This window comes from Amblyomma maculatum, chromosome 2, assembly GCF_055883805.1.
Source record: "Amblyomma maculatum isolate TAMU_Amacu chromosome 2, ASM5588380v1, whole genome shotgun sequence".
NCBI classification, from domain to species: Eukaryota; Metazoa; Arthropoda; class Arachnida; order Ixodida; family Ixodidae; genus Amblyomma; species Amblyomma maculatum.
In genome coordinates this window covers 97907773-97933070 of record NC_139345.1, presented here as the reverse complement: position 1 = coordinate 97933070, position 25298 = coordinate 97907773, and the positions used below count along the sequence as shown (strand labels likewise).

General features: G+C 43.9%; 2 protein-coding genes across 2 annotated transcripts in view; one reads left to right on the top strand and one right to left on the bottom strand.

The window, feature by feature from the left end:
• Positions 1 to 3689: 3689 nt before the first annotated feature.
• Positions 3690 to 15492, top strand: LOC146199342 (sugar transporter SWEET1-like). The gene is made up of 6 exons (XM_084594803.1): positions 3690 to 3950; positions 4128 to 4205; positions 4280 to 4403; positions 7692 to 7853; positions 7929 to 8048; positions 15329 to 15492. Exons 1-6 carry the CDS (start codon positions 3871 to 3873, stop codon positions 15407 to 15409), a joined length of 645 nt encoding a protein of 214 aa, XP_084450929.1. The 5' UTR covers positions 3690 to 3870; the 3' UTR covers positions 15410 to 15492.
• The window catches only part of LOC146199341 (uncharacterized), a 49166-nt gene continuing 39321 nt past the window's right edge, over positions 15454 to 25298 (bottom strand). The window contains exons 11-12 of the mRNA XM_084594802.1: positions 21866 to 22025; positions 15454 to 15986 (exon numbers count right to left, since the gene is read on the bottom strand). Coding sequence (XP_084450928.1) covers positions 15859 to 15986; positions 21866 to 22025 — 288 coding nt within the window. The 3' untranslated portion in view covers positions 15454 to 15858. The remainder of the gene's footprint in view (positions 15987 to 21865; positions 22026 to 25298) is intronic.

Here is a 25298-nt window from a genome sequence, read left to right as displayed (position 1 = left end):
TATGGTAGCGTTATGGAGGACTGCTTCCGTCGCCAGCACAGGTTCAGTCGTGCTTTTAACAAGGAAGTAACTGACCAATAACGTCCACCAAAGCGTATTGGCACGAAAGAAAGCTATACAGCCTTCACGGACACATTCTGCAAACACAATCGTGCTGTTCTCAAATTTCTCCACAATCGTGCGCTCGTTTACCGAAGGTGCCAATTTCGCGAAGTAAGTCGAACAGCCTTTCTTTTATCGACGGTGTGGAGAAATAATTGGGACACAAGAAATCACGCTCGGTGGTGTTCGAAAACGGCCAGCGTGATTATGATGTTTTAGGTAGGATTCCATGCGTCACACACACACACACACACACACACACACACACACACACACACACACACACACACACACACACACACACACACACACACACACACACACACACACACACACACACACACACACACACACACACACACACACACACACGCACACACACACACACACACACACACACACACACGCACGCACGCACACACACACACACACACACACGCACGCACGCACACACATTTCAGTGACCATCACAAGCTCTCTCATTGCACTTGAGAGTGACCTAACCATCAACGGCACACACTTGTCTAGCTCTTTTAAGGCGAAAGCCATTAACGACTACTGTCAGCCACGATTCTGTCACACTCTTCCATCACACTATAGATAATGTGGTCACATACGGTTAACAACAGCAATAATAGTAACAATAATAATTGGTTCACAGGAAAGGAAAGGCGCAGTGTCAGCCACACTTGTTCTGTGTATAATTGAACTGCACCGTAAGGGAAGGAAGGAAGGTGGGAGTGAAAGAGGAAAGGGAGAAAGGGGGCCGTAGTGGAGGGCTACGGAGTAATTTCGACCACCTGGGGGTATTTAAAGGTAGGTCACCGCCACTTGCGGCGAGGGCTATCCTGCCACCGAATTTTTATCTGTTGTAGGCCGTCATTGCACCCGCCACCGCCAAGTTATCGCATGTAGCGGAGTAACTTGGCACCGGCGATAGTGATCACAAAGTGGCGTGTGCGGCCCATGCGGCCCGCGGCTATCAGAGTGAGGTCCGGGTTCCTGGCTTTCAGTTCAGCCTGGCTTTTAGTTCAGCGTCGGTCTCGTGGCTGTGGGCTCTATAGATTATCCCGTTTACCGAATTGTGGGGGCTGCGGCGTGATGGCGACCTTGTCTAGGGTGATTGTTTGGACCTAGGCGTAGAGGAGAGCGCGATCCTTGTTCGGAGTACTGACCGTGACGATGTTGTTACTCAGGTGGATTCTAACTTGGTCGGCGGTGATGGCAACGCGGCCGTCAATCTGAGCAGCGTGATAAATAGATATGGCCAGTTTGGCGGAGACAACGGCGTTCAGGTCGACTGACTTTGGACTCCTTAAGCCCGTTATACCTAGTGGCACGGGCAGAGGCATATGATTTTATATTTTTTTTGGTAGCCTCACCATAATATATGCCTTTGGACTCAATCTTACTTTATGTAGTACCTTGAGGGCGAAGGACGATTTTGTAGTCATCCGTCGGCCGGCGAAGGAGTGGTCGTTTCTTGGCAGGCGGCGGTGGGCGGCTGCGGGGCCACTGGCTTGAGTGAGTTGTAGTGGCATCAGACGCCGGAGCAAATTGGCCGGCGACGTGTCTGATGGTGTCGGTGAGCGGTATCGGCGCTGCATTTTAAGCGCAGTCCATGTGCCGTCGGCTGGGTCGGCAGGCGGAATGTCCGTGCCGGTGACAGAATACGGCATCTCTGAACGTGAGGGTGTGGAGGCGAGTCGAAGTGAGGCGGCCGCAGCCGCCACAGCTGGGAGTGGGCAAGCCCTAGGCGTGCGCAGCCATTAGGCCCATCTCCGTCGATCAGGTTTGGCCGCAGGAAACTGATCGTAGAGGCAACAAATCTCGCCTGAAATCAATGAAATTTGCCCAGTCCACGCCGGATAGGATCTGGCGCAAATTCGGGGGTAGTCGGTGGCAAAAAAAAAATAATAATAAAACCACAGACGCGGCAGACCATCCGACTCGGACTGCTGCAACAGCGGTTACCACAGATGAGAATATCTCTAAACGCAGCCGCCGGCGGTCGGGATCTAACCCGGGAACTCCGGCACAGTTTTCGGGTGTCTTACCACTGCACCATCGCGTTTTTTTTTTCTTTATTAACTGCATCACCGCGCCGGGGTATGCGGTTAGGCGGTGGTATGCGGTTAGGCGGCAATTTCGAAAATTTAATCAGCAGGAGTCTGGTCCAGGCCAATCGTTTCTTTCCTTATGTTACTCTGCATAATGAGTTGACAGGGAAACCAGAGGCTTGCAATCTCTGCAATTTACCTCTGAGTCAAAATAATCTAATCTGGCAATGCCCCGATTCTCTGGGAGCTAAAGAAACTGATCCCCTTGATCAAATTACCTGGGAGTCCTACATCCGCAGCCCAAATGCGGATGAGCAATACTAGATAGTCCTACGCTTGGCGGAGGAGGCTTACTCCAAGACCTTCTCTGCGGCCACGGCGCAGGAGAGCCGGCAAGGAGACCCTCCCCCTAGCTGAGCCCCTGCCCCGAGGTCCATGTCGGTGTAAATAAAGTCTTCTCACTCACTCACTCAACCAAACAGATGACGCGTCATTGGCATAACTCAGTAATTGAATTGTGATAGTATCATAACTATAATTGGTCATTACCTAGTAATGTACTAATTAAAAATCCCATTTTCACAGGAAATCGAGCCTCCTCGGATCTCAAGCCGAGCGCTTTAACTGCGCCATGCCCAGGATCGTGAAACGCCCATGATAACTCTCCTTGTCCAGCATGATGATGATAGTAGCGATGATAATAACGCTATAATTAGTGATAATGACAATGATGACATTAGCAATGATAATGACGGCGCATTCAGTTGATAATGATGATGAGAGCAAACGTGGTGTACCATGCACCAGCAACTTTCAGGCTTTCTCATCTCCGCAGTGTAGATTCAACAGTGCTCTCGGAATTTTTAACTTCCTCCTGGGAGTCTGCACCCTTGACCACAGGTGCGCTGTAATTTTCTTAAGAAAATCGCTGCCCTTTGCTATGAACGATACCTCCAAAGTACCTCTGTGAGAGTGAGGGAACCAGGAAAACTAGCTGGCCTCAGTAAAGAAGACCGTGTTGAGAGAACGTTGGTGGAGAAACGTTGATATATTCCGGTTGGCGTTTCCAGCTTCCCTACCAACTTCCTTGCACGCACTCAACATAATCAGCTTGTTCCAGTAACTTCGTTCAGTACTCAGCTGAATGAAACGTTGGGTGATTCAAGATTGTTTTATGAGGTGTAAACGGGTGTCCCAAAGCGATTCAGGCTGTAAAGGACGCCACAGTGGCAGTGTAGTAGCATCGCGCACGGGTGCTCTGCGAATTAGCTTCCAAACGCGGCTGCCGCAGGCGGAATCGAACCAAGATTCCCTTTCTTTCACAAACTAGTGACTTCCTCAGAGCTACACAGCAAGAAACTCCACGCCACTTTCAGTAGTCGAGATCCTAACCGCAGCGAGACCAACCGAATGTGCCGCGCCACGATGCCGCGGCTAGTGCGGTGGAATGTGACTTTCATGCAGGCAACCATGAGGCATGTCACGTGCACAATGTCATAGTTTTCTTTCTCTTGTTAATTTTTTAATTCAGGTTTTATGTTGCGCCGCCGCTGCCGCCGCAGCGTGTCACGGAAGCGCGGGGCACAGGTTTGACGCTGACAAGGACGCTGATATGTTTGGCTTTGCAGCTGCAGGTTGGAGATGATTAGTGGTTGCCTGCACAACGCTTCCGTTTTGCCAGTGAACTGTCACAGCCCTCTATTGCACAATGGATTCAGAGGAAACTATCAAGGCTTTAGTAGGAGATTTGGCGCTCGTCTTCACCATTGTGAACTACGCTAGTGGAGTGTAAGTGCCGGCTAAATTCATGCATATTTGTCATCGAAAATATGTGCAGCGACACAGGCATTTCGCCGCGTAGACGTGGCGCGCGAAACGCCTGCACAGCACAACAGATTCTCACTGCGGCACGCGGAGCTTGTTTATATGTGCGTGGCACTGATGCACTCGTGCTCTTCATTCCAGGCAAATATGTAGAAAAGTGCGTGAGAAGGGCGGAACTCATGACTTTTCCCCGCTGCCGTTTCTGGCCGGAATACTTGCGTAAGTGCATAAGCATGCAGTTAAAATGATGATCCACTGTTTACATTTTCATTTCCGTTTCGGAATTCCTCCAGCACTTTCCTGTGGCTCGAGTACGGTCTAATGAAAGAGGACCGCATATTAATATGGGTGAATTCCATCGGCCTCCTGCTGCAGGCGAGCTTCCTAGGATATTTCTATTCATACACGAAAGTCAAAGTAAGTGTATAATATCGCTATCCTGCGAATGCGTTTCCCCTGTATGTTGCCAGTAGGAACAATGTGGCGTCGCGTTTCCTTCACCCTGTGACGGTTCTTACGTCGACACGATTGTTTATGTGCTGGCTGACAATGACAGCACGGTAATTTTCTGGCCGCATGCAACCTGCAAGCAGTTTACTAGACACTTGTTGCCTCGGGCACAGCAGAGGATGTAGTACTGTTTTAGTTGTTTTAAAAAACAAACAATGGTGGGGGAAGAAAGCTAGATGATTTAGTAATTATGAAAATATTCTATTAAACTGACATTGATCTTTGACTTTGCAGACATGCAATGGAGTGGAAGAATATTCTCTCTGCAGTTCATTTCAGGAAATGTTTTGTGCTGAAATGAAGAAGTTGCAACCTTTATCCTAAGCAGTCAATTTTATAAGTAGGCAAGCAATCAAGTTCAAGGGTCTTAGAAAACATCATGTTGTTAGAAAAAAAAAAAATATTGGGCAGCTGTTAAGTTTAGCTAAGCACGGATATGCGTCTATAAGCATTATTAAGTTTAGAACTGTTTTAGCTAAGTTTTAGTTTGTTTAGTGTTACTTCACCATGAGCCTTAGCACGGAAAGTAACAGGTTAACAAGATGGTGCAATGGCCTAATAGTGACCAGCTAAGCTGATCTCTTTGCCTTAGCCTTGGTTCGCAATTCATTAGTGACAAGTTTCTTTCTTTCTTTCTTTTTTTTTTTTTTTTTGAGTGCTCGAAAGAGGCCTCTCAGCCACCTAGTGAAATCCGAGAATACAGGTAGTAATGCATTAAAAACAAACACTACAGACAAACACTCCAAGAGTGGGTTTAAGTATGTTGGATGAGCTTTCTGAAGTGACTCTGTCTTTGAGATAAAATAGATACGAGATTACAAAAAGCCCATGTGGCCACGGGGGTGGACTTCTGTACCATATTTGCTTGGTTTATGAGATTTAACATCCTAAAGTGACTCAGGCTATGAGGGATGCTTTGCACTGTTTACTAGCTCACCTGATCACTCCAAATGTCAGTGCACGTTAAAGAACCCCAGGTGGTCGAAATTTCCGGAGTCCTCCACTACAGCGTCTCTCATAGCCCGAGTCACTTTGGGACGTTAAACCCCACAAACCAACCAACCAACCACTCCAAACAAATGTCACTAGGAAAAGAAGGCCACTTTAATTTGCATATTTTAAGCACCATTTTTACATTTCGATGAAAGCCTTGCTTTTTTCATTGCACCATCTGTGGAGGCTATAATGCACTTCTAAGCATTAGAAACCGTTGTAACTGAAAGTCAGAGGTAGCAAAGTGGAACTTGCACAAAGTGTGTTGAAAGCATTGTGGTAGAGTTCATTACACAGGTAGAAGCTGAAAAGCTTGACTGTAGCCTGCTGGGTGGTCTCTTTGCTGCTGCACTACTTTCTGATAGTATTGCAGTTGCAACTATTTAACCTGCATTTGTGCACCAGAGGCATCCCATAACTATAATTGTGCAGCAGCCTTGAAAAGTGCTAGAACCTAGTGGACACTAACTTGCGAACCTCTAGTTTACAGTTTTACATGTCCTAATTATTGCTTAATGTTAGCAGTGTCAATTTTTAGGGGCACAGTTTGACAAGTAAAGTTTTCAGTAATTCTTGGAAAGGGCTGTTGCTCGTCGTTCATGACATGTACATACAATTGCAAGATATGTTTGCGGTGACAGCAAGTTACAGGTACGCACTTTTTAGTATTACTGAGGAACTTAGTTTGGTTATGTACCTACTTGCTTCTGCAGATGACAATGGTAAAGGGCACACAAACACATCTCTGGGGGTGTTATGAATAGGCTCATGTTGTTCAGAAAGTCAGCAGTACCTAGGTACACAATGCAAACGTGGTGTTTCCCTGAGGTGTAAGCCTGTACGCAGTGCCAGCATGGTATTTAGATAAATTTACTGCAGTGCACATGATTGCACATGCAAGCAATATACTTTATGTCCTCTGACACTCTGTGTGCTGCCTGCTGCAGCGGTGGGGTTGCTAAGGGGTAGTGCTGCTAAGCCTGAGGTTGCGAGATTTGATCTCAGCCATGGTGATAGTTATCTGCGGTGACAAAAAGCAAGAATGTTCATATTGCTGTGCGATGTCACGTTTCGTAATCCCAGCTAGTAAGTTTTAAATCGCAGATCTTCTTACGTTGTCAACCATGGCTGACGTACACTGACATGTAAACTTCTAGTTTGCAGTTTCAGTTAGTTTAGTTATTGCTCATTGTTATTGTATGTTTGCCTTGCAGACAGCTATATTGTGGTTAGTAGTCAACTTGTTATGTGCACAAAAATGCTGAAGCTCCAGTGCCTTTATGTCGCATTGTTTTTGTGCATAGAGGAAGTTTCTTTGTCAGAGAGTAAATATTTGTGGACTAAAAGTGGAGAGCTTGCTGTGCAGTCCTCATAAATTAAATGTCGACATTGAAAAGCCTCTGTTGTCTAGTTCTATATTTTGTAGCTCGCTGCTTTTTTTTGGACCACAAGGATTGTGCAATTGTGCAGTAGCCTTTACACTAGTGAAGCTTGCCATCTCTTTTCTGGATCATGATATTTCATCCTTATAAATTTACTTGGCTTGTACTGCAGCCATTGTGCATGAGAGCATAAATTTTGAAACTTCTATTAAGGTCAAATGCTACATGTTTAGTCGTATGCTGTAACTGTTACTCATACACCTCATGGATTGGCAGAGTTGCTCACAAGCTCAGGGTTGAATTTGCAGAGTACTAAGCAAGCTTGAATAACAATGTGGTATGAGAAAGTTTCCTCATCACTAAGTGATGTCTTGAAACAGATATTTTACTTGCTTGAGTAAACTGCCTGCTAACCAGAAACAGAAGGAATGCTGCTTTGTTTTTCAATCATGCTTGTGCATTGAAAACCTGCAATACTTGATGTTTCAATCATGCTTGTGCATTGAAAACCTGCAATAATTGATGTTTCAATCATGCTTGTGCATTGAAAACCTGCAATACTTGATGTTTCAATCATGCTTGTGCATTGAAAACCTGAAATACTTGATGTGTGATGCACAAATTTCGTTTGTACTGTTCACATGGCACAAGAATACAAGGTTGTAACGTGTCTTTACTGTCCTGGGAGTCGTCTTAATGTGCATAAGCTTTCTTGCAGTGTGCAGCCGCAGTTGCATGCAGAATTTGTGCATGTAGGTTAAAGTGTGGGAACTTGTCCACTGCACTGCCGACATGTCTGCTTCTTTCCTTTGACTGAAAGGGCACCTTGAACTGGAAGATATTTGTCCTCCTAACTGTACTGGCTGGTATCTACTATGAAGTTACTTACTTCATCCACAACAAGGATGTTGCACTCTCTATTCTTGGACTAATGGGCTGCATTGCAGCTTTCTTGTTCTTTGCATCACCCCTGTCAAGCCTGGTGAGTAGACCTTGAAAAGTGGCCATCATTGGGGAAGTTCAGCTAAAGTTCTGAAATGTGCTGTCGGTTCTGCAGCTTCACGTTGTCCGGACACAAAGTGTTGAGACACTTCCATTTCCACTCATCGTGTCTGCCTTCATTGTTTCATGCCTGTGGACACTATATGGTATCATCTGTGAAGATGCATTCATTTACGTAAGTGCGCCTGCTTTTAATTTTTGAGGTTTATATTACTGCTACATGCCACTGAAGGAGGTTACTGGATTTTTTATGTTGTGCCTTTACTAGATGAATGATGCATTGTGTCTTCATGTGGTCAAAGCCAAGCAAAAATGCCTTGATGTGTGTCAACCTTTCAAGTCTTAAATGCTGCAACAAGGACTTCTTCACCGTGTTACGTCATCATGAATGGCTGAATCGCACAACTAATACATCTGTTGCGTGCCTTCTTAATTGCACGCTTGCCTCAAACTTGTCAGGCGGAGTTCCCCAATAGGCTTAAGCCATCTAAAGAAAACTGTTGTCGCCAAAAGTGGATGAGTTCAGTTATGCTTTTGCTTAAGCATAGTCCACGTTTATTTAGAACTACAGCCTTGTTGGCATACATTTGGCAAGAGAAAATGCAATGTGGAATATGCTGCCAATTTGGTTACATTGTTGCTGCAGCTATGAACATGGTCTTCCCAGCAAGCAAGTTGGGAAAAAAGGGTAGATGCATGAGAAAGTCGTCACTATGTAGACAAAAAATTTATCTGGAGGCAATCATATTTTAGGCTTCTAATTTTCTATGCTTCAGCAATTCTGCAAGAAATTGCAAAATTTGGATTTTTTTGAAATCTTGTGTTATAAGTTACATTTCCTGTATTGATGATTTTGTGTTTGTGGACACCCACGAGAGCGATAGAATGATTACTTTTTTGATTAAGGTAATCATGGTAGTTTCCTTCAAAGTTAGAACTTGTTAAAGAAGTTCTGATGATGCCTTCCCCAGCAAGCTCGCGCATTGAGCATTGCAGCTCTGACAGCAGCATGCTCACATGCTTGTACCAGTACTGGACTTGTCGAAAGGAATGTGAGCATACTTGCACAAATATAAGTGATATAAACTTGTGTTCCTCATAGTGACATTCCCTAGCCAAACTTTCATATAATGTTGTTCTTACAAGCTCTACGGTACAGTGGGCTGTTTGCAGTAGTAGTGTGCACAATGGAGACCAAACACTTTCTTATGCCAACCATTCTAAGTACAACCAATGCACTACTAATATATATGCACCTAACGATTCAGAGAGTTTAAGATGTATTTTGTACAGATAAACACAGATATCTGTGTCAGCAGATATTCTCTTCTTCAGCAGCTTTAATAAAGCGTAGTTGTAGGCCAGCTGGTGGGACATGGTAAGGAACAACACTGCGGAAACACGAGGACAGAGAGAGGCAAGGAGAGAACACGGGGCGGTACTGTGTTGCCTCCTTGCCTGTCCTGTTGTTTCTGCGCTCTTCTGCAGTTCTATGTTATTTTCTCAGATTTTCATCAGCAGTGTTTATTTAATCATACGTTTCGTCCTGTGTTTGTTTCAACTCGTTCCTGACCACATGCTGTACGTCATGCCTGTGTGTGGGGCCTCTGACAATTTCAAGTTGCTGCTTTGCAGCTTTTAGTTTGGGGTCTCTTTTCCTTATATCAGAAAGGGAATAAAGACAGAGAAAGGGCGAAGCAAAGCCGCAAAGCAAGAAGTGGCGGCACAGTGCTGGATGAAATGTTTTTGCACGGAATACTGCGGACTCTCAATTTGCAGAATATAAAATTTTCTGTTGCAGAAAAATGGGGTGCCTGAATTATGATATGCATACAGGTGCTGTCAGGAGTGCTTGGAAAATCCAAGTGCCATGCCATGACAAATGTATCAGTCCATTCATGAAATTAGCAATAGTGGATGGCTAGGATCACTAAGCATTATCTATAACATAGTAGGAGATGAAGGCTTTTGCGGCACATGTTACATCCCTCTTGTGGCATGAGTGTCACTAACACAGCTTGCAAATTGCTATGCTAGAGTCTTTACTGAAGCATGTGTTGTACAATGCACTGGATGTTGCGAGTTAGCATCAGTCATTGACATTCCGCAGTGAACATCTAGCTTGTCTGGTACCGACTGGAAAATCATCCCTGTAGAGATGTACCTAGTACCCCATACAGGGTATTTATTTATTTACAATACTGCCGGTCTTCTTCCAAGACCATAGCAGGGGATTTTAGTACACTTTGAGTAGAACATATGTACATATCTTTCAAGGGCAGCACAACAGGACATAAAAGTACACGTACGCGAAAAGAGGGAACATTACATGGGCTAAAATCACATACAAAGCAAAAGGATCAGCAATAAAAAAAAAAAAATAAAAAAAAAAACAAAGAAAACTTTACAATGCAGTGCACATCCCGTAAATCACAAAATTGTACACGTTACCGTATACCTATCAACAGGTAGCAGGTACGGCTCTTGCAGCGCTATCATGAATTTGTTAAATGAACTACTTCTGATATGAATGAAGATAGAGATTGCACGCTAGTAATGCGATGATCTAAGCGATTCCATTCACTGATAGCGAGAGGAAAGAAGGAATGCTTGAACGTGTCATTGTGACAGCTGTACTCTGTTAGTGTGTACGAGTGTTTGTGCCGAGAGGGTCGCGATTCTGAAAAGGTTATGTATTTTTCCCAGTCTATTTTGTAGTGGTTATGTAATAGTTGAAACAGAAACTTCAGGCGCGCTTGTTTTGCCCTCGATGATAAAGTAGGGAGGCCGCATGAATCTGCAAGCAAAGACGGAGAATCGGTGCGCTTGTATTTGTTATATATAACTCGTAATGCCTTGCGCTGAACGGCTTCTAGTTTTTTTATGTTTGTTACCGAATGAGGGAACCAGACAGTATTCGCGTATTCTAGAATTGGCCTTACGAAAGTTGTGTATGCTAGGAGTTTAGAGGCTACTGGTGTAAATCTTAGGCGTCTACGTATAAAGAAAAGTTTTCGCAAAGCAGCTGATGTGATGTTAGTGATGTGAGAGTCCCACCTCAGGTCAGATGACAGTGTGATACCTAAATATTTATGGTGCCTAACTTCTGTTAATGGCGCTCCGTTTATTGTGTACGAAAAGCGCGACGGGTGCTTTTTTCTTGTTACGGTCATGTAAACTGATTTTTGAGTGTTAACTGTCATTTGCCATGTTCTACACCATTCGGTTATTTGTGTGAGGGAACTGTTTAGTAACAGGTGATCTTCGTGGGTATTGATTGTTTTGTAAATCATACAGTCATCTGCAAAAAGTTTAATGCTGCAGTTAATGTTGTTAGTTATGTCATTGATAAAAATTAGGAATAACAGTGGCCCAAGAACTGATCCCTGGGGCACTCCCGACGTAACTGGTACTGTTTTGGATGGGACATGCTCATAAACTACGTACTGGAAGCGATGTGACAGAAAGTCTGTTAGCCATGATAGTAATTCTCCGTCTCCGATAAAGGTTTTTAGTTTTCCTATTAACTTAATGTGAGATACACAATCGAAAGCTTTCGAAAAATCGAGCATCACAATGTCTGTCTGGCTACAATTATTAATGCTAAGTGCTAGGTCATGTACAACCTCAGTTAGTTGCGTAACGGTTGAGAGCCCGCGACGGAATCCATGCTGATGAGGTGTTAACATGTTATTGCTCTCGAGAAAAGTGGTTATATGCTTCGAAATGATATGCTCAAGAAGTTTACATGATGTACTTGTAAGGGATATTGGTCTATAGTTTGCGGGCGAAGCTATGTCCCCTGATTTGTGGATAGGTATTATTTTCGCTATTTTCCACTCTTTTGGCAATCTTGACGACGAAACAGATTTGCGAAAAATAACTCCAAGGTATTTGCTACACCACTCCGCGTACCTTTTTAAAAACTCGTTGGGAATATTATCAGGGCCGGTCGCTTTTTTAGGATCTAGTCTGAGAAGAAGGTTAAAAATACCGTCATCTGTAATACTGAGAGGTTCAATGCAGTTACAGGGCAATGCGCAAGTTTCTGGGCAGATTCCGTTATCTTTAGTGAATACTGAGAAGAAAAAATCATTGTACATGTTCGCAGTTTTAGTCTTTTCTTCTGGTGACAGTCCGGATGGTGTCTTTTCATGGTCACGAAAATGGTTCCAAAACCTTTGAGGGTTATTTTTCAAAAAGTTTGGGAAGGTCACGTTGAAATAATGGTCCTTCGCTTGTTTTGTAGCTTTCCTGAGCTTTTCAACAGCCTTTCCTAACTTAAGTTTTTTCAGTTCGCTTACACCTTGAATCTTAATTGATTTGCGCATTCGCTTTACTTGACGCTGCACGTGAATAACGTCCCTTGTGATCCAAGGATTGTTTTTTGAGACACATTTAACCTTTAGCGGAACGAAGTTTGTCATACAGTTATTTATTATGTTTTTGAAGGCGAGCCAAACTGTATCTATTTCTGTAGATGTGTCTAATGCGCTTACGGAAAAGCTGTCGAACTCATGTGCGAGATGAGTTAGAATCCCGGCGTCATCTGCTCTAGCAAAGTTGTTTATGGTAGTGGTTAAGGAGTGGTACTTTACGCTACATTCGAGGGGTAGCCGACAGACTGGTATACTGTGGTCTGAGATACCTTCGATTATGTGAGTTAGAACACGATGTATAGGGAAGTGATCACTGATTAGAATCAAGTCAAGAATGTTTTCTGCTGATCCCTGTACACGTGTAGGAGCGAGAACCATTTGATGAAGATTAAAGGTCATCATCAAAATAATTACCGTGTCTGAAATAAGGGAAGAGTGCTGCATGGTAGTCCAATCAATATCTGGTAAGTTAAAATCACCCATGAGTATGATTCGAGAATTGCAACCATACTGCTGGAGGAAATCGTGTACTGCGAACACACATTCTTGACCACTAGAAGGGCTTCTGTAGAAGCTGCCGACAACAATGTTAGTATTGTTGCAAATAACCTTGCAAAAAACTGCTTCCGCGTCAGTTACTTCAGGTAAGGTGACAAATGGAATGCATTTTTTTATAAGAAGAGCCACACCACCCCCACGGGAAGCACGATCTTTACGGATTACTTCGTAGTTTGGTGGAGCTATTTCCCCATTGGTAATGCCCGGTGAAAGCCATGTTTCTGTAATCGCAATTACATCCGGTTCGTTTTCAAGAATAATGTTTTCGAGCGATTCGACTTTATTTATAATGCTTCTCGCATTTATGGTGATAATAGTCAATTCCTTGACCGTGCTCCCCGTCGAGTCACTGGTGGGCTTAAATCTGTATTGTCTCTTCCCTGAAGCATTTCGTCGTTCCTCCCATCGTTTTTTTGCAGAGGTACTCGGTCGTTCTTATCATAATCCCAGGTGTATGCACGGCCATTGATAAACAACTTATCGAAGACTAAGGACACTTTTTCCTTTCTTTCGCATTCTTCTTTCGCACTTGCCCATAGATTCTTTCTGATGTCGCGAATTCTGCGGGAAAAATCTTCACCAATGGAAAATCCAGTGTCTTTTAGCTTGCGGCCGTTTTTCAGTATAGCTGTTTTTTGTCTCAAGTCGCTAAGTTTAAATATGACCGGTCGGTTGTTGTTATTCTCAGGTCTGCCTAATCTGTGGATTCGTTCAATGGAGACTTGTATATAAATAGTCTAGCCAAATGGTATTTCTTCTATGACATGCTGCTGTTATAAATGGCAGACAATGCCTGAAAAGGCGACATCGCTGAAACTTTGCGGCTAAATTGCTGCAAAGAAGCAACATTCAGGAGCCTGGGAGGGTGAACAAAAGTTCGCTAAGGGCAGCGAAGTAACTGAATATGTATTCAAATGAAGTGGGAAGTGATTTGGCTCGCTACTGCAAATAAATTAGATTTAACCGGAATCATAATATAGTAGCTTGAAATCGGAGGCTATGTCATTTCTTGTGCAAGTCTAATCAAATTGGTCTTTATTTCTGTTGACATCAAGCAGAAGCAGTGGAGGCAAGATAAATACAAAAGATGAGGTCTTCATAGGGATACACAAACACAGCAGCTTCCCAGGTGCTGTTATTAGCATGTGCCCTCAGATTTATAACTTGGATGTAGTGCCCCCCCCCCCCCCCTCCCCTTTTTTCTTTTTTTTTTTTAAATAGAGGAGTGAAAGTCCACAGGCGATTTTCTGAACGTGTATATAATTATAGCAAAGGTATTTGACCCGAATGCATTGTAATGGCCTAAAATTGGCTTAGAAGAGTCAGAAGGTACTTCTTTGGCATTTCACCCTTTGGGCTATTGTACCGCTTTTTTCCTGTACATATTTGTGCTGTCGGGGACAAAAGTATCTAGACCACATGTCTAGTGCTTTCGGACTAGAAGAACGAATTACCACATTATTTCTTTAGCACGCATGAAAGAACATAAGTCTGACTTTCACCTCGACAAGTGTGGTCCAAGACTACTGGACGATGCGAAAGTCGTGCACTTTGGTTGCAGTTTGCGTGGCTCGCAGACTTTTGTCCCCGATAGTACATATAGGAGAAAAAAGCTGGGAATATGTGAATGCATTCTATGAGGCCATGCATAAAAAAAATCAAATCTTAAAAGCTTTTTAAAGATGGGTTGGTGAGATGGAAATTAAACCCTTCCAGAACTCTTTGGTGATGAAGACACACTGCTTTTAGGCCACGCAGGCATATCCATACGGTTTGATTAAAGCATCTGTCACATAGCTGGGTAGCTTGCAACTGTTTGCGAATGAATATATGTGACATAATAGAGGCTCAAATTAATGGATTAGAGACTAAGCAAGTAACGAAACGTACACACAATAACGAGGATCCACAGGAGAAACCCATTAGCAATTGCATCATACCCTTAAAGGCCGAGCTTGAGTGTCCATCATATTTTATAACTTCCCCCTTTTTTCTTTTTGAGTAAAACCTGTTACAAGAATGGCACGAGAATCAGCTTGCCCTTTTACTTTCTCTTCTATACGCAAGATGTGGGCCGCATTTCTTGGCAAGACGCGACAGTTATGATTAAGGAACCGAGCAAATTATATATATGCTTAATGTCATTGATTTGCCTCAAAGTGGCATGGATATTGCTGTTTAGGACATTGCCAAGCTTTATTTAGTGGGAGACGTTGATACTGTGTACAGGTTACACCGCAAGTTTTGACAGACCTGCATGTCAATGCCACGTGGTGTGATCATAGCATAGAGATTTATAAAAGAAAGGATAAATGGCTTGCTACTGTTACTTTTTGTGTGCAAGAGGGAAGAGTTGTAATAAGCAGACCATGAGCCTGTGGATAAGAAGGACATCTTTTTATGTGTGAGAACATATTCTGGAATTGTACTGGTGTACATTGATCAAGCTTATGAAGGTCCACTGAGATGACTAGGATGGTATTGAATGTAGGGTAAATGGTTTTTTGTATTTTTGCAGACACCAAATGTCATGGGTGCCCTAATCACAGCTTGTCAGCTGGCTCTCTTTGTGATCTACCCATCAGGAAAGCGTATATGAGAAACCAGACAAGGAGACGTCCACTGTGTTCAAGAAGAGTACTATTGTTTCAGAAAAGGAAAATATATTGTTTATTTACATTTCTTTCTTGCGTATGTGCTTACATTGACTCACAGAAAAAAAAAGCTGTGCACATCATTAAATGCAGTTCTGATATCACAGTGAAATTTTGCCATAAAAAGGTCATGAAATTGTATGATGGTATCTTGATAAGGCAGTCCCCAAAACGTTGTCCCAATAAAATTGAAGTTCTCTAAAATATATATTCAGTATCAAAATGTGATTGCTATTTTGTCAGAGGCAGTGGCTTGAAAAAAATCAAAGTAAATGACAGAATATAGAAAATATGATGTGCTAGCATAGACCTCATTTTCAACAGTACACAGCAACGTGACCTTTGCTTCAAAAACAAAAAAAAATTTGTCTTTGTACGATATGAAATCCTTTGCTTATTTGGCACCGGTGCAGAAGGACTCTTCGTTGATTGATCTAGACTTTCGTGGAGGCGTTGGCGGCACCAGGTCCATAGCTTCGTCAGCCTCGTCGCTATCGTCCCAGTCCCAGTTGTCATCCTTCCCTGAAATGCAAGAACACAAATGGCACAATTGAAAATATGAATATTATAATTTCATGAAAAAAAAATTTGGTTCAACCGAAACCCATCAAAAAGAGACACAAAGCACAACTTTATCCCATAATTCTTCTTAGTTGAAATAGATTATATGGCCCTTGAAGCTGTCTTAGTTTGTTAATCAGCAAAAGGCATTTATTGCAGAGAAATGTGGACTTTAAACATAATGCTGTACTTTCAGCCATTCTGTCAACCTGACAGCAGTAATGAAAGGACTCCATGTCGCCATTGTGAGGCAAGGGTGATTTAGCTTAGCCAAGCTGGTCTGTTTTAACGTGATTAGTGGCTGGAAACTGTTACTCATGTTTGACGTTTTTCGTTTTGCCTTTTCAAGGTCATAAGTGTTTTATTGAAAGCAAAAGTAACATCTCGGCCATTAACTCAATACAAAACAACTTCAATGTTACTCATGGTTGGACAGTTGGTTTGTGGGGTTAACGTCACAAAGGGACTTAGGCTATGAGAGATGCCATAGTGGTGGACTAATTTCAACCACCTGGAGTTCTTTAATGTGCACGGACATCGCAAAACATTTGGACAACTTGCTTTTCGTCTCACAGAAAAGCTGGCGCTGAGGCTGGGATTCGATTCTGCGTCCTTGGGCACAGTTGTCGAGCGCCCTAACCAGTGCGCCAACTCAGTGGGGTACTTCAATGTTACTCAGTATCCCTTTAAGTTCTTAAGTATGTATGTTTCTAAATAACCATGTTTCATTTGAGTGCTGTAATCCTTGCTTTAGGAAATGATTACAGAGAAAGGAATTATAGAAGACAGTGCATACATCAAAAACCGCAATTGGACATTAATGTTTCTCATAGCCTGTAATGCAATTCCAGTGAGCAATCAAACTCTGACATCCTGCGTCAACACCACGGCCTGCTAGGCTGTTTCACAGATGAAGGCTGGAGATTGTTCAGGTATGTTTTCAAGGGCATTACTGCTATGCTGTGGTTCAAACTTGTGGGGATTCACAATCCCCTTCCTCCATTATAACGCCCGCGCGTAATTAACACGCGTGATTACGCGCGCTGGCAGAGAGGTTGGCGGAGGAGAGGGCACGCTGGCCACCCCCCGCCGCCTCCCGGGCCCTGCGGCGACGCTGCCGCGGGCTTCCCTCTTTCCTGCCGGCGTAACCGGGAGACCTCCTCTCTCGTTCCGTGTCGAGGAGCGCGACTGCAGCAACTCGCTCGGGGGTTCTTCGGCGAATGGGCGCGCACGCGCGCGGTTCATGATTTCTGCCGAGGAGACCACCGCCGTCACCGAGAATCGCACACTGACCGTAGGCACCGCAACGGGATGTGAGCGAGAAGCTGTGTCAGGTGAGCAGACACTTCCTCTCACCTACTTGACGCGCTTCCCTATTAGGTGGTTGTTATTTCACCCCCGTACGCGGCGTTCGCTCGCTACACGGTGGTTGTTCTTAATTGCTATTCCTTTGCCGTGTACTCGAGCAGTGCAATAAACTATGTTCGAGTACGTAACTCGGTGTTTGTCCCCTCTGGCCCGAACCCGCCGCAGTGGCGATTTCTCGCACCGCGGGTTGGGGGTCACAGCTCTGTCTGCTAGGGCTGGCACGTCGGGGCTAGAAGGCGACTCTAGCGTCTAGCCCCCTCGTGGCGCATTCTCTCTTCTTACGAGAATAGCCACCCCCATAAACTAAGACCATGTTATTGAGGAGGTCGAGTATACATGCTTCCTTGATTATTTTTGACTGGCTGACTGTTCAACCATTCTATGAAAAACCCCTGCTCGGAAATTAGAGAAGAGATGCGAAATAAAACAATGTTGCTGCACCCATTGCGGCCCGAGAAAAGCAAAACCCAGACACAGCTTAAAGCACAGCACCAATCCTGAACGTAACGGGCAAAGTGTTTTATGATATACATTACAACAGAACTTCACTTTTCAGCATTACTATTAATTTAGAAATTTGGAGGCAAAGTAAAGAATCACCGCGCTGCTTTTTCACTGATGATTTTTCTGGTTGCAGGGATTCCACGGGCATTCCAGACAGTGTAAAAAGATTTAGTACTGAAATCTGAGCATGCAAATAGAACCTGTTTTGCATAGGATTGAAAAATTCAGAGGTGATCAACTGGACTGAGTCAGAGGAAATACAACGGCACTTTTCTTTCACCAGGCAATCTATTTCGATTCTGTACTCCTATCTCAATTCAATTCATAATCGTTTTGACTCATTTATGCTGGGTCACTCATAGTGCGGCCTCTCGTCTAAAAGCGAACAGGGGGTCAGCAGGTGGACATAGGGAACCCCCCCCCCAACACCACCTGCCATGGTTAGCAGGTGAATGCTTCACACAGGGGCCAATGCTGGACAGCTCTCACCCTCATGGCATCACATAACAAATTTCACATGTTCAGGGCAGAGACAAAAGCACAACCAATCGAAACTGTGCCTTGTGCACAAGCAACAGAAGCTCGCGTGCAGTCTTTGGCTTGCCACGGGAGGGGCGATGAACTCAACAAAAGACAGCGCCCCGGTGTTTTTTTTTTTACCAGTAGGGTACTCTGAATTTAAGGGAATTAAAAACTGGAGACCCAACCAATAAGAGAGGCAGTACCCAATCTAGATGCCACCCCGTTTCAGCTGCCGAAAATCGTCACTGTATCCCGGCACCATTGGCTCAAAACTAGCATTTGTAAAGAAGGCTAATTATGAAATATTGTGATTCATGCGATCTTTCTGGGCATTCAAAGCATCACAATGTCCCACACAATGCACAAAAAGAATAAAAATCACAGGATCAAGGTTACAGATTTAAAGGAGCATCAAGATCAAACTGAGGTTGACCTCTATTGATAGGTTACTGCATTCTATAGTAAAAACTACCTTCACAGATAAACCTTTGACAAGCTAGAAAAGGGAAAAAAATAAGACACAATGAAATGGGTTAGCTGGAATTCAAGGTCATGGTATAAACCTATTTTGCAGCCTGTGCTGGCTCCTCAAACCACCATAATATTACGCGCAAAGCATGCATTTATTCTAGCAATGAATTCCAGCCAAAATACTGGTATGTATGTGTAACCAATCAAACCTAATCGAGTTTGTAAGGTTGTTTTTGCCCTCCACTTATATAAACTTCACGTGGTTCACGGCAGGTGCAGGACGCATTTGCATCCTCGAGGAGGAGGACAGCGTCTATGACGTGCTTTATGAGCACTGTTCATTTTGTAAGCCCAGTGTTGGCTAAAACTGTTGCAGGGTGGGTGTAGTTTTCTAAGAGTTAATGAAAAGAAAAAAAGTTGGTGACCTGCTAGCAGATCTGGAGCTGCAACCTCTCCGGAGTCTTTACATCCAGTACAGACTACAGTTCTTGCATTTACCTGCATCTTCTCCCGTATATGAATCTCGTAAAATATGACAAAAATTTGGAGGACACTTAAGCTCTGCCTTCAACGGTATGACGCTACAGAATTAATGGCTTCTGTCTGCAGTTCCCTTTGCGGATTTTCGTGTGCATACATGCAGTTTGTTGCTAATCGCTTACTTTGTGCTCCTATTATTTCACACACACACACACTTATTAAGCCCAGTTCACACTGCGCGTATACTACAACAGCGGCATGAAAAAACACGTTTGCCTGTCAAGCTGGAAACTTGTTTCCCGAGAAATTTGTTTTCTAAGTTTTCAAATAGCTCGTGACACTGCACAAACGTTGCCGGTGTGTTACCTCAGTATGACAGACTTGAGCAACGAAAACTGAACGCAAACAGCGTCCATCAGCAGTGTTTGGCTTGTTTGCCAATTGAGTGAAAATCCCGAAGACAATACACCACCACAGCATACACTTAATGGTGACTGATCAATTTTTAAAGGTTTTCGTGCCTGCAAACAGCACTTGAAAAAGAAAGAAAAAAAAACTAATTTTTATCGCTTTGTTGTATGCCACGGTACGGAGTTTTGCAAGCGGGTGCCTTAATTGAAACCAGCTGTGGTGGAGCCGCAGTGTTTCTCCTCCTCTTCCATGTGCAGGAGTTGCCTAAGGAAGACAGCACGCAAGTGCTATGGGACCATACGAACGGCTATGCTAGGGGTGCAGTAGAGGAGCGCTGCCAAAAGTTTTTTTTTTTTTTTTTCCCCAGTGTGACAAGGCGTTCGCCAAGTGTTCCCACAGAAGTTTCCGTGCCGTGTAGCCTGGCAACAGAGACGTATTTCCGGACAGTTGGTGCGGAAGCGGTGTGACAGGGTCGCCAACACTATGCGAAAACACTGTTGCCGGACGCGGTCGGTCAACTGTTTCCGCAGTGTGAACAGGGCTTTAGCATGCAGTCATAATCTACATTATATGTCAGACCCCCCCACACACAAATATAAAACCCTGCTTAACCAAGCCATACCAATGTTCCTGCATGGCCTAGGGGTAACATGTTGGAATCGAGATCCGTTCAATTCCTGTCTCACCCTCCAAATGGAGCTAGCCGAGTTGGCAGCTCCTGCCAACTTGGCTATGTCACATGGCCTCGTGACGTCGCATATCCTGCCATCAGGCACTGATAGGTTGGTAGGTTGTGTGACATCACGAGGCTGCATGACATGAGGCAGAGTTGCCAACTCGGGCTTCTTTGAGATCGGAGGGCGAGACAGGATTTGAACCATGCGAAACACTTGGATCCTGAGCCAATCCTGGTACCCCTAATTCCCACAGGAATGTTCGTTTTTCTTAAAGCGGGTCTTTATATCTAAGTCACGTGTTTTTCACCTAATGTGGTAGCTTGCGGCTGCATGCTAAGGCGCATGTGTGAGATAATACAAGCACAAGTTAAGGGATCATGATCAAGCGAGTAGGTAGTAAAGCGAATGTATGTGAATGAGGATTTGCAAGGTGAGGAGCATACGGGAGCCAATAATGCTGCTTCATCTTGCCGTTAAAGGCAGAGCTTTAAGGTCCTGCAAATTTTTCCCTGTCCTCCATCGACATGTAGATATGACTACAGGTAAGCTCAGGGACTGCGTACCTGGCCAGTGCCGCTGTCCATGATGAAATAAACAGAACGTGCCATTTAGAAACAGCACCCCATGTCTTTATGAATGATAAACTTCAGCTCAAAATGATTTTCCCCTGCTTAAGAAAATTCTTCCTTTGGAGATGCAAAGGGCGATTTTTCAGCACACATCTTTTGGCCTTGCACCGGGACACAAAGCATTTCTTTCCCCCATTTCTAGTCTTCAGGACGACAGCTGTGCTGCACACACTAGGCCGATATTCCTTGGCTATCGAAGCACCATCAAAGCAGCAAAATTATGGACACAAGAGCAATATATAAAGGTAAAGTGCGGAAACTGCATATTTTAACCGATGCGTCAAGGGCTATACCCCCTCCGAGTGCTGCACTTCAGTGGCGCAGGGGAGGAGTGGATACCACTTTTCACCTGGTGCATTTCTTACACCGTGGGCTAGGCTGCAGCTCAGTTCACTTAAAAATGAGGACCATGTAGTCCTTATCAGTGTAGATGTCACAAGTCTGAATCATATGGCGGGAAGATTAATTTTAAGTTTTCATTTTATTTCATTGCATTTCACTACCTTAAAGGCTCCTAAAAGGGGTGTTACCTAAGAGTGACAAAATTGAAAAGTAATTATTCACAATAACAGGAAAGTTTATATTTTCAACGGGCAAATGATGGTAGCAATGTTGTCTGGAAGGCCGTTCCTCACCTCCCCATAGCCACTTTTTGGGGCTTATGATTCTTTAAAGTTTATAGCACCCTTATTCAGCTTAAGGTCACACTCGGGTCATGGGGGTAAAAACCTCTCTTCAGGTTTCCACCTGAACCAAAGCCATCAACAACTATACCCACCATGCACGGCTGCAGCGGCAGTGCTGTTGGAGGCTATGCAGTCCTTCTGGAGGTAGGTGTCAGTTGTTTTCTTGACAACAGTTGCTTTTTGAAGCTCATTCTCCAAGATCAGCATCTGCTTCTTCATCTCCTCAATGTCCTGCTCCAGCAGCTTCTCCTTCTGAAAAGTCAACATGACATTATGCTAACATCAGGGGTAGAAGCAGGCTCGAGCAGCTTAGGGAGCAGTAGTAAAGCCATTTTGGAGCAGCTCTGGAGCAATGAAACGAGAGTTTTGGAGCATTTGAATTATGTTTTGGAGCTCGTTTCTAAGGTCAAACACCTTTGATAATTGTAGTTTTCTTGTTCTGAAATATAAAATCTCCAATCTAGTTCCTTTTTATGCAAGTTCAATGCCTTTCCAACCTCCCACTCATCTCTGACAAGACAAACAGCCAAAGCATGTAAAGATATATAACACAGGCCAACTTTAGCAAAAACTTGGAAAAGACTAGCAGAAAAAGTAACGCTTGCTGGTGCGCTTCATAACTGAACGTCTAGTCTCATCTAATGCGCTTACCTGTTTTGACTTGATAGATTCAAATGTCGAGTCTACCACTTCAATGCACTCTAGCAGCAATACTAATTTGGGCATAACATTTCTGCTCCCTATCTTGTGCATATCTATTTTATTTTCCTTATTTAGAATACACCTCAAATACCCCAGATATGGGGTATTACATGATCCCTTTTGGTTCTATGCCTCGGCTGATAAATTCCTGAGCACATAGATATTTTGTCAGCAAAAAGGGTGCCTTCAGACCACAATAATGCACCTCGCCAAGCTTGGCGCCAGTGCCGCTCCCTTGCTTTTTGCGTACCGAGGGATCGCAGACAACTGCAGCACAACCTGAATCGTCTTGTCCATTTGTAAATATGGTGGAGATCTTCCAGAATGAAAGCAGGCTCGAGCATTTTGGAGCAGCTTTGGGATATAGAGAGATAGATGGCTTTGAGGTACGGTAGCCTTTCCCTTCTACAGCTTTTACTTCACTGCCTCCTGCTAATAGTTCATTCTTTGCTTGAGCAATGCTGGGGCTCATTTTTAATATTTTGGAGATAAATTCTGTATGCCTTTCCAACAATCTTGAGAAGCTGCTTAGTGATTCACAGCTTTGGCGCACCAACCCATAACGCTTCAAGTATGGTTTTTTCTGCCGTAGGCCTGGCAAGCTTGTCACTGACAAAGAGGCTCGATGGTGAAGTACCTGCTTGTTTTCACAGCAGAACCATTATAATAACTCATGCAGTTTTTGCAGTCAGGACAAGTTTTCTTCCTAACTGCTCACAGTAGTTTGCGCTACCTGCTTCGCTTGCTGATCTCGCTTCTCTCCACCGGCGATTCAAAAGGCTGAGAGAGGGTGCTACGTCACATGCACAGTGGATTTTTTTTTTTCGCAATTATCGCCAATTGCCGGTAGCTCATAGTAAATTTACTTGCGAACAAATATTTATTATGCTCCATGCTTCCTTCCTTTGCAAAAATTTCATTTGTATTAAGCCCAGTGCAAGATGAGTTATATCTCTGTCACTGATGCAATGACACTGTTCCCGTCTTCTGCTAAATTTGATGGCAGAACATCAAAATAGCCTGTTTGGAGCAGTTTGGGAGCAATACTGCATTTTTGAGCAGGATGGAGCAGGGAAAGCGGTTTGGAGCAGAATGGAGCAATTGGAGCAGCACTTCCACCATCTTCTTTTCATTCATCCATGCATCACTTGGCATAGGTGAAAAATGTTACAATGAGACAGAATAGAATTTATAACACAACCAAGTGACTACCAATAAATCCCCTTCTCATTTATTATGTTTCACAATGCAAATTGGTTCATATGGTTTAAAGTGCGAAATGGGAGGGGTGAACTCCCATTTCGCACTTTTCAAGAGTACAACTTCAGTACGCTGTCTATGCTCACTAGGTCTGTTCATGTCATGTGCCCTTGCTACTTCTATACAAAGCTACAACAACTGTAAGAGCTGGCACCACTGTTTCAAGCAGAACACTCACAATATCATATTACCACTACACACTGGCTTTTGCAAAGAGTTCTGAACAGAGTTCATTGTAGAGCATTGCCTGACTATCTTCTGGCTGTTGATAAACACAAGGTTTTTGGCAATAATCCCCGTGAGGTCATCCTAGAGCAACTCTCCAAGCACTTTTCTAGTCCTCGTACCCAGCACTGAATCCATAATTCCTTGACATCCAGACCCATTCAGCTACACTGCAGGGCTCCAGGATGAGAGCCCAGAATCTTTTACTTGGATGCGGGTGTGCCCAGGGCTCCATTCTGGGGCCTATGTTTAATTTGGCCATGAGATGCATTGCCGAGAACCTTGAACGCGGCACAGGCGCATGATTCGCTATATATGCCAATGATATTTCTGCTTGGACTGAAGCAGCAGATTATGCCCACAAATATTCTATGCAGACTGAATTAGGTGAACCTTTTTTGTCTAAAGATGTTCTAACCCAAACTGGCCTTGAACTCGCTCCACATAAAAGAGCGACTGAGACTGATCAGCATCGATGGAAAATACAAAATTAGGGGACACTTGAGTTCCGCCTTAAGGGTATAAAAACGTGATACCAGTTGGTGGGCCTCTGGGTGCTTGTACACTAAGAAATCGATGCAGACACGCAGTTTATGCCAGTTTCACAAGTTCTAGTGGCCGTCGCTTGCTAGTGCCACGTTTTCTCCAGCACGTTACTAGGGTACGGCGATGGCATTTTGGGACAAGCCCAGTACAGGGAATCCAAGGCCAGCGCTCGGTTTCTGACTGAGCGGAGAGAAGCGGCAAAACCTATGCGCAGCCGTGGCCGCACAGCGCACGGCTGACTGCCGAGTCTGCATAGCCTGCCCGCGCAGCAGTGTGTGCCAGGCGCGGCCGCACATGCACACGGAGTAGGAGAATGAGGAGGAGGAGGAACAGTCGCGTAGAGACAAGCGCAAAAACGGCACTCTTCGCCAGTGGGGCTTCTCATTTTTGCACCTTTTGGTTCCTCGGCTGACAACGATGCTGGTTGGAAAGGTGCTTTTATCGGTGCTTTCGAAAGCGAGAAATTATGATTAACTGAGAGACTGTCATCTCTGCACGCAGTTTCAGGTCCTGAAAAACAACCCAGGTAGCACCGAACATTAGAATAATGTTATAAAATTGCTATCTAAATTACCTGAATGTTGCCTAAAGTTTTCAGATATAAAAATAAAATTAGTACAACATTCTAAAGAAATATATTATCGACTTTTGAATGTTACTATAACGTCATGTAGTGTTTTATGTTGTTTTTAAGCATTATTGTAATGTTGAAAAGAAATATTGTTTTAATATAATCCTCTACAGGCTAAAATAATGTTTGAATCATAACTATAAAACCACACTGCAAATAGA

Excerpts from the sequence above, each read along its gene's own strand:
- LOC146199342 (XM_084594803.1), top strand. The coding sequence starts at position 3,871 with ATGGATTCAGAGGAAACTATCAAGGCTTTAGTAGGAGATTTGGCGCTC. Across the intron at positions 7,854-7,928 it reads CATCACCCCTGTCAAGCCTG|CTTCACGTTGTCCGGACACA; the intron begins GTGAGTAGACCT and ends TCGGTTCTGCAG. Across the intron at positions 8,049-15,328 it reads GTGAAGATGCATTCATTTAC|ACACCAAATGTCATGGGTGC; the intron begins GTAAGTGCGCCT and ends GTATTTTTGCAG.